The 12,153-nt window shown below is 39.5% G+C and overlaps 1 protein-coding gene across 9 annotated transcripts in view; it reads right to left on the bottom strand.

The window, feature by feature from the left end:
* Positions 1–286: 286 nt before the first annotated feature.
* The window catches only part of CEP63 (centrosomal protein 63), an 81,837-nt gene continuing 69,970 nt past the window's right edge, over positions 287–12,153 (bottom strand). For 6 of the 9 annotated variants that reach the window (XM_007170371.3, XM_007170370.2, XM_007170369.3 and 3 more), the window contains 6 exons: positions 11,060–11,174; positions 9,680–9,877; positions 7,864–7,950; positions 3,529–3,725; positions 2,468–2,747; positions 287–680 (listed from right to left, as the gene is read on the bottom strand). In XM_007170371.3, the coding sequence (XP_007170433.2) occupies positions 522–680; positions 2,468–2,747; positions 3,529–3,725; positions 7,864–7,950; positions 9,680–9,877; positions 11,060–11,174 (1,036 nt within the window). In that variant the 3' untranslated portion in view covers positions 287–521. Of the gene's footprint in view, positions 681–2,467; positions 2,748–3,528; positions 3,726–7,863; positions 7,951–9,679; positions 9,878–11,059; positions 11,175–12,153 lie in introns of those variants that run through there. The other 3 variants (XM_007170374.3, XM_007170375.3, XM_007170376.3) reach the window with 3 other exon arrangements.

Genomic DNA, 12,153 nt, shown 5'->3' with positions numbered 1-12,153 from the left:
TGAGCAAGAGAAGCCTTCCTGTCAAAGTCCTTCAGCCCCTTTACACACTTCGGCCCAACCTCACACATTACCAGCCCAGCTGCCTAATGAGAAGCAAAACCAGTACACCAACCTGGATCGCTCTGAGTCTGGAATCCATGCTTCCACTACATACAATGCTACTGCGCTCAGAGGAAGTTCCTATAGTTACTTTATTTTCAACACGAATCATAAAATCTTTAATTAGTCTACAGCTATTCACATTTAAGTCAGCATGAGAAAGTATCACTTTACGATAGAGAAAAAGTCTAGCAAAGTGGTTTATTTACAAGTTATTGCTGGAAAAAGTCCTTCAAACAAACCAGTGCAGTGAAAACACCTTAGAGCTAACATCAGTTTCTCAGACTCCTCATGGCAGCTTTATTAGTACATCTCATTTTTATGGTTTCTATATGTTCAGCCTTTCAAAGAGCCGCTACTTCAGGATGACAGTAACTCTTCGGTGTTTATTTTTATTTCCAAGTTTGTGAGTTTTTAAGAGGCTACTTTAGGGCTGTGAATTGTTTCACTGTCTTTTCACTCTCTCTTTTAAGTTCTTCAATGTGGGCATCCAGGCGCTCTAGAATGTGATGAGACCTCAGTTCCTCCTCTTTCAAAAATCTTGTGGCTATTGAACCAAGAGGAGACAGAGGCAAGGGACACTAGAAGAGAAACACATTTTGACATATATAAGTTGAATAGTATATTTCTAAGACACATTATTCATGATATTTTCTAACTAGCAATATTAAAAGGTGATTTTTAAAAAAATGCTTTCCTCTGAAAGCATTTGTATATCCTTCTATACCCCAGAAGAGAAATACTTAATGCCTATTACTTCAAACACACTTTTAAAATCTGAATATTACTTTCGTTTTAAAGCATAGAAAATCTACCTATAATAAATTAGATGTCAGTTAAAATCAATATTTTCCTTCTTCCAAAATTTGAGTCCACAGTGACTTACCTGAAACCACTGGTTTCAGAATTTAGATTTTAGAAAGGTCACATGTACCAAATTCAGTCAATCCTCATTTGCAGTAGTTATATTCTATGAAAGTCATCTCAAACACTGAATTAGTGAATATTGAAACACTGCTCTTATGGGAAACACACACACACACACACATACACACACTTCACATAGACTATAATCCTAACTCCTAAAAACAACTCATCCAGCAGATTCTATTTTCTTTATTTTACAAAAGAGAAAACATGGTTGAGAGTGTTTAGTGACCTGCTCGAGGCCACCCCACTAAAGGGTGCCAGAGTTGGGGTTCAAACCCTGTTCAACGCCAGCATCCGAGCTTCTTGCACTGCACTGTGCTGCCCCCCAGGGGCTCCATCCTCTGGGTATCTCAACTCAGCACAAGAGCTGAAACAAGAGGGCAAAGTGCCACCTTGACTGACCTCAGCTGGAAACATCCAAGTCCAGTGACTCAAATTTTGTGCACCTCTGCACATGTTCACGAATGACTGTGGAAGTGCTTATGAGTACTGCTCAGGGGTTACAAACAGTTTAGTGAGTAGACGAATTCGCAAATACAGACTCATGAGGGGTCTGAGGTAACTCCCGTAATCAAACACATTGATATTTCTGAAGTAAAATGCTAAGTGGGATCAATAAAGTCTATACATACTATCACATCAGTTCAGTTCAGGCCAGGTCAGGTTTCAGTGCCAAATAAGTTTTGCTGACAAACTTAGGAAGAAAGTTAGTTGTCAGGACTTTTTTGGATTTCAGAATTACATATATTACATGTATTCTGACAACTAAAAGAAAACCTTCCCATGGACTTGATGGCACATTAAAAAGTCAAAAATATTGAATTTTCACAGGTACAGGACCACGGGAGGTTGATGGGAATGAATGGCCAGAGGCGAGTGCTTCCGCACAGAAGGTAAAAAAAAGATGGTGGAGTGGAGTCCTCAGAGCAGCTGCAGGAAGGAACAAGGGGCCAGTCCATGTGGAAAGGCAGCCTCTGTCACCAGGGCCACCACTGTGTGGCACCCAGTCCATGTCCTAGACACGTCAGGTGCGACTCTACCCACCTCTTTCCCTTTCCAACCGTTCCTTTCCTCCTTCCCCACTGTCTATGCCCCAGGACTATCTTGGCAGGCAGAGATATTCCTTGAACCAATCATCCCAATACAAAATTGACCCTCTCTGAAAAAGGCAGGCATGGAATTTCCCATTCAGGCTAAAAAGAAATGAATACCTATAACTTATATTATATTTCATAAGATGCATTTTGAAAAGTAGTCGTGGCCGACAGTGTCTTCACAAGCAAAACCTTAAGACAGAAATAACTGAGGATAACAAAGGCTGCTTAAGAGAGAGACCAGTAAGGGGGGGGGGGGGGGGAATACTGCTCTGCCTTAAAATAAAAAATAAAATCAAACTAAATAAACTTAATAAACTAGTAAGCTCAGCAAGTCTCCATACCGAAGATAGAAAGTCTTCCTGGTCATTTATACTTTCAGAGACAGTGTCAGAAAAATTGGTTTCATCTGTATCTAGCACTGAAGGCAGAGAGTGAGTTTTGCACAGAAAGTTAGAAGGCAGAGAGCTGGTGGAGCAGCAAGGGCTGATCTGATGACTCGGGGGGCTGAGGCCCCTGGACACAGGCTCTATGCTATCCGACGTTTGTCCTTGCGTAGAATGAAGACCTGCTTTGTAGTGCTCAGCCTTCATCCCGTCATGCTTGCGCTGGCCACTGGTTGGCCTGGATAGCGGATTAGAAAATAAAACAGATAAACGTTGTAGCAACTTTCCTCTTTTAAAACATCCTTGTTGTTGGAAGTTCACTTACAATCACAGGACCAGGCTAAGGAGAAGGCTGTAATTTACCAAATGAGCAGCCCGCTCCGACCAGATGTTCTTTCCGTCACTCCGGCCCCAATCCGCGATCCCCACCGCCAGGCCCCTGCCCCCCACACACTAACAATACAGCAAGGAAGATAAGCAAGCTGCCAGGGTGACCCCGTGTGGTTGGTGCTTAGGATAGAGGGAAGCACTGTGCAGAGAGAAGGTCCTTATCTTCATGTGGGGAAGAGGTGGGAGTCGGGGTGAGGGTGTCAGCAAAGGCTCCTGGTAGGAAAATGTGTAAGCCGTACCGAACGAGCTGAAGCCAGGTGGTTTTTCACTGAATGCTGACTTCTTAGGTAACAGTCTATCATTAGTTGACCAAAAATACGAAAGAAGCTTTTTATAAAAAGCCAACTTCTACTTCTTATGGGGCAAGTGGGGCTGGAGAGGTGGGAGGCGGCATGAGGAGGCTCAGTGGAACAGGCTGCCATTTACACCTACATCCAGAAGCCTCGATGAAAGTGCTTAGAACGCCCGCACCTCTTAACCTAACAGTTTTACTTGTGCACGGTGTACTTTGGGATTAAACAGAGTCCTTTGACGAAGGTTTAATTTCTGTAAATTGGAAATTATTCTCAAAGAAATGAGAATTATATTATAAAGATACATATTTTAAATAAACTATGAAGAAATTTTACTTGAACTCCGTGTTCTTGAACTCAGGTACTCTGCTGTGTGTGATCCTGTCATGGTTTTTTTTGCAAATCTGAGTAGAAATCTCCAGCTGAGCTTTGGTATCCATCAAATCTTTCTGTAGTTGTTGATTTTCAGACACTAATTTATTTAATGCCTCAATATAATTCTCCTGGAGGTCTGCTAGTGAAACCTCTTTTGCCTAATAAAAAAGAATACTAGAGTCACTTAATTTGTACAAGAATAACTTGTAATCTGTGATACTGCTGTTGGAAAATTACTTTCAGCTGTGACTAGTTAATCTATGGCTTTACTCAGGAAAAAGTGAAGATTTGGTTTTGGTCGCCTAAAAGAGAAACAACGTTCTGTTTCTTACAGTAAATAGGGGTAGAAAACGAGGAGCACAATGGGCTTCCCTGATGTGACAAGGAATATCCAAGGAACTGGAGGAAGCCTGGAACTAGGATGGAAGAAAGCTACAGATGAGAATCAAAGACAGGGAAAAAGAAAGAAAAGAGCAGCCATGGATTCTTCCTCAAGAAAGAGAACGTTGAGCTTAGTGAAATAAGTCAGACAGAGAAATCCAGATACTGTATGTTACCACTTAGATGTGGAATCTAAAAAATAAAACAAACAAATGAATATTCCAAACAGAAACAGACTCACAGACACAGAACAAACTAGTAGGTTACCAATGGGGAGAGGGGAGAGGGGAGGGGGGAGGGACCAGATAGGGGTAGGGGTTTAAGAGGTACAAATGCATGTATATTTATAAATAAATAAGCCACAAGGATATATTGTACAGCACAGGGAATAAAGCCATTATTTTACAATAACTTTAAATGGGCTATAATCTATAAAAATACTGAATCATGTTGTACACTTTAATATAATATTGTAACTATACTATACAATTATACAACTACGCTTTAACTTAAAAAAAAAGCTACTGATTAAAAAAAAAAAAAACAGGAAAGAGAAGGTTGAATAGCCCCAGAATACCTGTGGAAGAAAATCAAAAGACCTATTTCAAAGAAAGATATTTGGACATAAGGTTCTGAAAAGGAATTCTGGCTGGCAGGGACAACTTTTAAATAAACAACTCTCTGGTCTTAAAGACTTTTACATAATGTTGGCACCTATTCTGGTATGTGAAATAAATTTGGACATGATAAGGCAGTATTCAAGGATAAGGTAGGTATGACTACTCTGATCTGGTCTGAATTCTGTGATTATTTATTGTTCTTCAATTCTAGGTGTTTCCTGGTAATATGGTACCTAAAAAAACAGAGGTCTGGACCATTTTCTTCTAATGACAAAATATTTTCATTAGCATTCTGAAAAATTACGGTTATCTTCTTTGGAATTTAATTTGATGTTTAGTTTGGTCTTTTCTATAAAGAACTTTCCGAAAATAAGCTGGTAAACAGTGGTTTGACAAACAGAATTTACCTAACAAAAAAATAAATCTTAAAATACAACCGTTTAACTATCTGTTCTAGCAGTGACAGTAAGTTACAAAATGCTAAAATCTCAAAAAAAAATTTGCAGGACATAGGAGTTAAACTATAAACTACTGTCAATTTTTTTTACTGTGGTAAATAATTTATCAGAGCTATTGCTTTTACTATTAAGATAATTAGATACTTTTATTAAAAGTTATTTAGCTAAAATATTCATTTGTGAAAGTAATATCACCTTCCTACATGGTAAAATGCAAAATGGCACTTTCCAATAATTGTTCTTAATACGTACACCACGTTTACACTCTGTGTAACTTCAAAACCGGAGGAAGAATAAACTGCTAACAGGATTCTCACCAGCCAGAGTTTGATGTCTGATGTCATTAAATATACTTTTTAAAAGAAGATAATGTTTGCTTTTGCCAGGCAGGAATCTTTTAAATTTTTCTCAAATTTATTATTTTATTATCAACAATTACAGATAGGGACTTCCCTGGCAGTCCAGTGGTTAAGACTTCACCTTCCAATGCAAGGGGTGCGGGTTCGATCCCTGGTCGGGGAGCTAAGATCCCACATGCCTTGCGGCCAAGGGACCAAAATATAAAACAGAAGCAATATTGTAACAAATTCAATAGAGACTTTAAAAATGGTCCACATCAAAAAAATAAATAAATAAATAAACAATTACAGATAAATGAATGTGGAAGGTAATATAAAAAGTGCATAGCAAGCATACACCTTGCTGTGTAAAGAAAGGACATTATCACCACTGTTAGACAGAGGTTTCAGGAGAAATTAAGCTGAACAGAGTCTCTGGTCATAGTCTGGCTTACGCATCCCTGAGAGTTCCCAACTCTTAAATATGAATAGGTAATCACTGCATAAGATAAGATTCTGTCAATCAGCTATTGCCAAATCCTGAGCCTTCTGAAGATTCTGTGGTGCAAATCAGATTGGTTCTTGGTTTTCTCCACCACTAGCTTAGTATTGGGTTTAATCAGGGCATATAAAGTCATTTTCCTCCCTCCCGCCCTCCTTCCCTCCCTCCTTCCCCCCTTCCTTCCTTCCTTCCATCTTCCCTCTTACAAAATGTTTAGCTGTTGTCTCCTCTCCCACTTTTTCCATCCTTGTAGGTTTGTGCTTTAAAAAAAAAAAAAAATCCTTTCATTATAGTTTTAGAGGTATTTGGGGAGGGAGCAAGATTAGATGTGCACATTCATCTGCCACCTTAAATGATGGCATAATATTTCCTAGTATAGAAAGTCATGATTAACCATCCCTCTATAGATTAACATTTAGTTTTTTTCAAAATTTTGGATATTGCAAACAACACTGAAATGACCATTTTTATGCCTTTGCTCCTATAGGATGGGTTCTTTGGGAATGCAAACTGATATGACCTTTCTGGAAAACAATGATGATCAAAATCAGAAAAGCACATGACTCAGGACTTTATAGGCTACATGTATTTACATACAGTTTAATGGATATTGCTAAATTGCCCTCTAGAATAGCTGTGTCAGTTCACTTTCTCATTAACAGAGCACTGGGGCCTGTTCCTCTATATCCCTGCCAACGCTGGCTATACTGGATTTAAAAAGTCACTGTCAAGCCAATAAACAAAAGAATATTTATTTCTTTTGTTTTGATTATTAAAGGGGTGTAACTGCTTTTCTTCATTACTGGATTTTTGCATTACTTCTATGAATTATCTATTTATGTCCTTTACCCATTTTTCTACTGGATTCCAAGCTTTTTATTATCTTTACAGGAAACCCTTATATATTAATATTTTATATTAACCTTTTATCTGTTAATAGATTGTTTTCCTCTAGTCTATTAGTCTTTTTTAATGGGGTCTTTTGTCATCCAGAAATTTTATATTTTTATGTTGTAAAATTCCTTATGTTGCAAAATTCTTTATGGTTTTATGATGCTAAGAGAGTCTCACCCTCTCAAATGATTATAAAAATGGTCCCCCGTATTTTCTTTTAGCTGAAGTAACGTATTCATGTAGTTTTTTGCATGTTCTCCCACCCCAGCCTCCATAATCCATGAGTGTGGAACTAAAACTACTTAGGAGCAAATAGGGGCCTTGTGTGACCATGAATCTTTGGCGGCACACACTCTCTGGAAATACAGAAAAAAAGAAATTCTACAATCTCTGGGCATCTGACCTACATCAAGAAAAGATGGGTCAGACCAGATGGGTCATTTTGAAAATTATAAAGATTTTATAACAAAATAGTTCAAAGAGCATCCACACAGTTTATAACTCACTGTTAGCTGATCATGTTCTCTGGTTTCACAGCAGTTTGTTTACATTTCTTATCCTCCCTACTAGATTACCCTCAATCTTGTAAAGGTAAGAATCTTATCTTAATTCATCTTTGTGTCCATTACATTGTCTACTAAAATACTTTGAACATAAAAGATTCTAGAATATTTGATGAAATGAACTATATCTTGTAAAAATATAATTAAAACCAAACTATTTAAAAGATCCTATACTTCATAATGAAAAGATATTGTGAACACAATAATTTCAGTAATAATAATAACAGCATCAAACATTTATTTTGTACTTACTAAATGCCAGACACTATGCTAAACCCTTTACATACATTCGCCCTATTAAGAACACATTGTGTATTTTATCACATACATGATATTTTTTTAAATCTTCCAATTGCTGGAGTGGAGAGTCATATTGTGCTCACTCCCATCACTGTCTTGACTTCTTTTCATTTGAGAAAGTTTTTGCAGAAGGATCGTTTCATAGTTTGATCTTAACTTTCTCTTTACAATATCAGTATTTACAAAGTGATTTCTTTAAAGGCTTGGATAGTAGAAAAACTTAAGTTTCTATTTATGTACCTCATGTAAACCCAATTCCAATTTCATCACCATTTCAGAAAGACGATGATTTTCTAACTTGAGTGACTCCAACTGAGCCAAAATCTCCTGAGAAGGGAAAAGCAAAAAACAAATAAATGTAACAAATAAATCAAACGCATCTTATAAAATTTTTCCACATGTAATTTTCATTAGGCGAGGTCACATTCTTCATCCATATATACAAATACTTTCTGAAAGGTTGTTGAAAAGGTGTTTAAACATGACTTCATATGCATGCAATTAGAATACTATTCTAAGAAGATGAATCAGGCACTGGTAACCGCCAGCACTCCTCTTACTGGCCTCCACCTCCAGCATCATGTGGACTGCACTCCTTTCACAAGGTAGTAAAACTTATTTTCAGTCCTCATTCTCCTTAGCTTTTCTGCTTAGCCATTCCTACTTGAAAAGATTCCTTCCTTCCCTGCCTTCCTGCTTCCTTTGTGAAAACTACCTGGTTTCCTTCCTTATTGCTACTTTTCTTTTTAGCTCCATTCCAACACCTTTTTACCCTAAATGAGTAGATTCCCAAGTTTGGTGCAAGTCTCTCCTCTTCACACTCTATGCCTTCTCGTTATAATATCAAAGTCTCTCAGGGTTTCCAGTGCCAACTTCATGCAAAGATTTCCACAGCTAAATGTCTTACCTTGATTTTAATCTTGAACTCCAGGCCTTCTGTGGAATTGACTACTAGATATTTCCATATGGAAGTCCAGCCTTTATCTCAAACCAGTGTCCCATGTGCCAGCTTGCCTATTTTGTGTACACTTTATACAAAATCATTATCCTCCTCAAACCTGCTCCCTATCTTTTCTGTATTTCACTAAAGAGCATCACTTTCTATTCAGTTGCCCAAGCCAGAATCCTGAGTGACATCTTTTCCTAACGCTGTCTAACTCATTCTCCCGGTCCAATCAAATACAAAGCCCAGTCGATTTTCTCCAGGATGCATCCATTTCCCTCTGCCTCCCTGGCGCAGTGCTCGGGCCACCATCTCGCTGCTGTGACAGCATCCGAGTGGTCTCTTTGCCTCCTCACTTATTCTCCACACGACAACCACAGAGACCTTTTACTCCTGCACAGGGTGGGCAGGCCCTTCAGGAGCAGGTCACTGCTCTCCAGTCTCATCCCTGGCCACTCGCCCCGTCTGAACTCTGGTCTGTCACAGCGAACGTGGCACAGCCTCACTACACACCCTACACACCACAGAGAGGGTCTCTTCACTTGCCTCATCTACTCTCACCTCCCACCAGTCTCCACTAGACTGCTTGTTAACCAGCCTACCCTTAGCCTGAAGAAGAGGGCTAATAAAAATTTACCGAATTAACTACTACGGAAATTATACCTTTAATAAGTTGAATCTTCAAAAACAAACTTCACGGGCTTCCCTGGTGGCACAGCGGTTGGGAATCCGCCTGCCAATGCAGGGGACATGGGTTCGAGCCCTGGTCCGAGAGGATCCCACATGCTGCAGAGCAACTAAGCCCGTGCGCCACAGCTACTGAGCCTGAGCTCTAGAGCCCACAAGCCACAACTACCGAGCCCACATGCCACAACTACTGAAGCCCACACGCCTAGAGCCTGTGCTCTGCAACAAGAGAAGCCACTGCAATGAGAAGCCTGTGCACCGCAACGAAGAGTAGTCCCTGCTCACCACAAAAAAAAAAAAAAAAAAAAAAGAAAGCCTGCACGCAGCAACAAAGACCCAACGCAGCCAAAAATAAATAAATAAATAAATTTAAAAATCAAAAAACAAAAACAAACTTCAAATAAAGAGAATTTTTGTTCGTTTCACCTTGTGCTCTACTGCTTTTTCTTCTGCTTTTTGTATCTCTGCTTTGAGTTGCTTCTCCATGTCAGAGGAAGAACTTTTGGTGGAAGCAATAGTGATATCTCGCTGATGTAACTCTCGAGTTAGCTGGGAGATCTCCATCTTCATTCCGTCTAGTACAGAACTGTAACTCTGTTCAGCCTGCAAAATCTGTTCTTTCAACTACAAAGAAATAGAAGGCATTAAAAATTAAGAGAAGACATGTTAGATAGAAAAATATAATAATAAAGTAATTTTTACCTTACCTCAAGACATGAATTTTTCCCTGATTAAATCTGCAGAAAATTAGCAATTTACCAAGCTGCGTATCTGTACTGAAGGTCAGGTGGTTATACCCACAATTACCTATTAGATCTCAAAACAGGGAGAGATGCCTTACTCAAATGCTGAGAACCAGTATCAAAGTCGAAGCCACATTGTTTAGAGGACAGCACCTGTGACCTTCATTCTTTTTCTAGTTGCAAATCTAAAAATTTTGCTTATATAGTTTCCTGGTCCACAGAAGACAACAGAAAGGCAAGAGGAAGAAAGGGGCTAGACGTAATCTCAAAGAAGTAATAAAAAAATATGAGTCAACAAACAGGACAGCCAGGGCCCACTAACATAGAGACAAACTCTGCACACTTCAAATGTCAATGAGGATATAACTACCAACAGCACAGAAGAGAATACACATCCATCACCACCTTTGGTCACTAAGAAAATATTAAATGCCAGCTCATATAATATGTTCATATGCTTGTGCAAGCAAGAAGGTGCGTAGCTTCTAGAAAACTTTTCATCAAGGCACATTTAAAATAACGTTGTAGGGCTTCCCTGGTGGCGCAGTGGTTGGGAGTCTGCCTGCCAGTGTGGGGGACACAGGTTCGAGCCCTGCTCTGGGAGGATCCCGCGTGCCGCGGAGCAGCTGGGCCTGTGGGCCACAGCTGCTGAGCCTGTGCGTCTGGAGCCTGTGCTCCGTGGCAGGAGGGGCCGCGATAGTGGAGGGCCCGCGCACCGCGATGGGGGGCGGCCCCCGCTCGCCGCAGCTGGAGGAAGCCCTCGCACAGAAATGAAGACCCAACACAGCCAAAAATAAATAAATAAATAAAGGAATTATATAAAATAACGTTGTAGAGTTCAAAGGGGCAGGCTTCAACTATCTTGAAAATACTTACACGGCATCCCTGGGGGTGACACAGAAAGACACTCTCCTAAGCACCTTCCATGTACTCTACTCGTGAGCATCAAATGGCCTCTGGATTACACTTTTCTCTCATTAAAAATAATTCCTGTAACCTCCCAACCCACAGCTCAGTCCATAAAAACAAAGGGCTTTGTGATCCCAGGCATGCGGACCTTTACCTTCTTAATCTCGGCCCTGTACTCATTGTTATGCACTTCCATCTTCTTCAATTCTTCATATTTTTCCATTAGCTCTTGGCTCAGCTGTTTACAAGTTGTACTCACAGATTCCAAGCTGTATGACAAAATTAAGGTCACATATTTAAAATAAAACAAAACCCTGAAACCCACAAATTGAGTTACCTAACCTACCTTCTTGATGTCCAAGAAATACCCTTAAACATCACCTCCCACCCCAAAATAAAACTCATTTCCGACTTCCTTATCACTGGAGGCAGCTAAATTCAATTCACACTTCTGGAGATACTTTTGAGTTCTGTGTTTACCTATATATTCTTTCTCTCTGCTTAGAATATTACTGGTTACAAAATTCTAAAGATTATAGCAACTTAGGTAGTTTTTTTCTCTCTAGTTGTACAGGAGCTGCATCATAATCTCAGTCTTCACCAACTTAATTACAATCCCATCCTACACACAGCTGCCAAAATAATCTTCTTCAAAGAGTTTCCCACTTGTCACCCTTACTTAAGAATCAATCACTCATCAGATACAAGAACCTCAGGGGCACCATACCTCTCTTATCTCACAGCTCATATCTACTAATAAAGTCTTTTTGCCACTAAATTGCTAGGCTTTCCTGTCTGCCATGTGCCATTTGCTAAGCCTGACTTCCTGTCTCTTCACACACCATCCCCTTGACCACACAGCACCTTCCCCTCCTACCAGGCAATGGATAGTAAACACCCTTTCAAGAATCAGATCAACATTTACCTGGATAGAGCCACACTGACCTTCATTCCTTAATCACCTTGAAAACAGTCTATTTTCAATCGTTAGAGCTTGAATGTAGACATTTTCTAGAATTTTCACTTTAAATTGCTCTTAGGTCCTTTAATGTGCATATTATGTTTCTCGAACTACAAATTCTATGATTAAAATAATGTCTTTTACTTCTTACCTCCCTCTAACCTTGCCCACCATACCCTTATGCCCTGCATCATTTGGTTCCAGACTGTCCAATACAGGCTTAATAACTATCTAGGTTGTTTCACCCACACAGCCAACTTACCAGATAAGCTACCGTTCAAAAATAA

This window comes from Balaenoptera acutorostrata, chromosome 4, assembly GCF_949987535.1.
Source record: "Balaenoptera acutorostrata chromosome 4, mBalAcu1.1, whole genome shotgun sequence".
Lineage (NCBI taxonomy): Eukaryota > Metazoa > Chordata > Mammalia > Artiodactyla > Balaenopteridae > Balaenoptera > Balaenoptera acutorostrata.
Note: the sequence above shows the minus strand (reverse complement) of the source record. Positions and strands in the feature narration are given on the sequence as shown.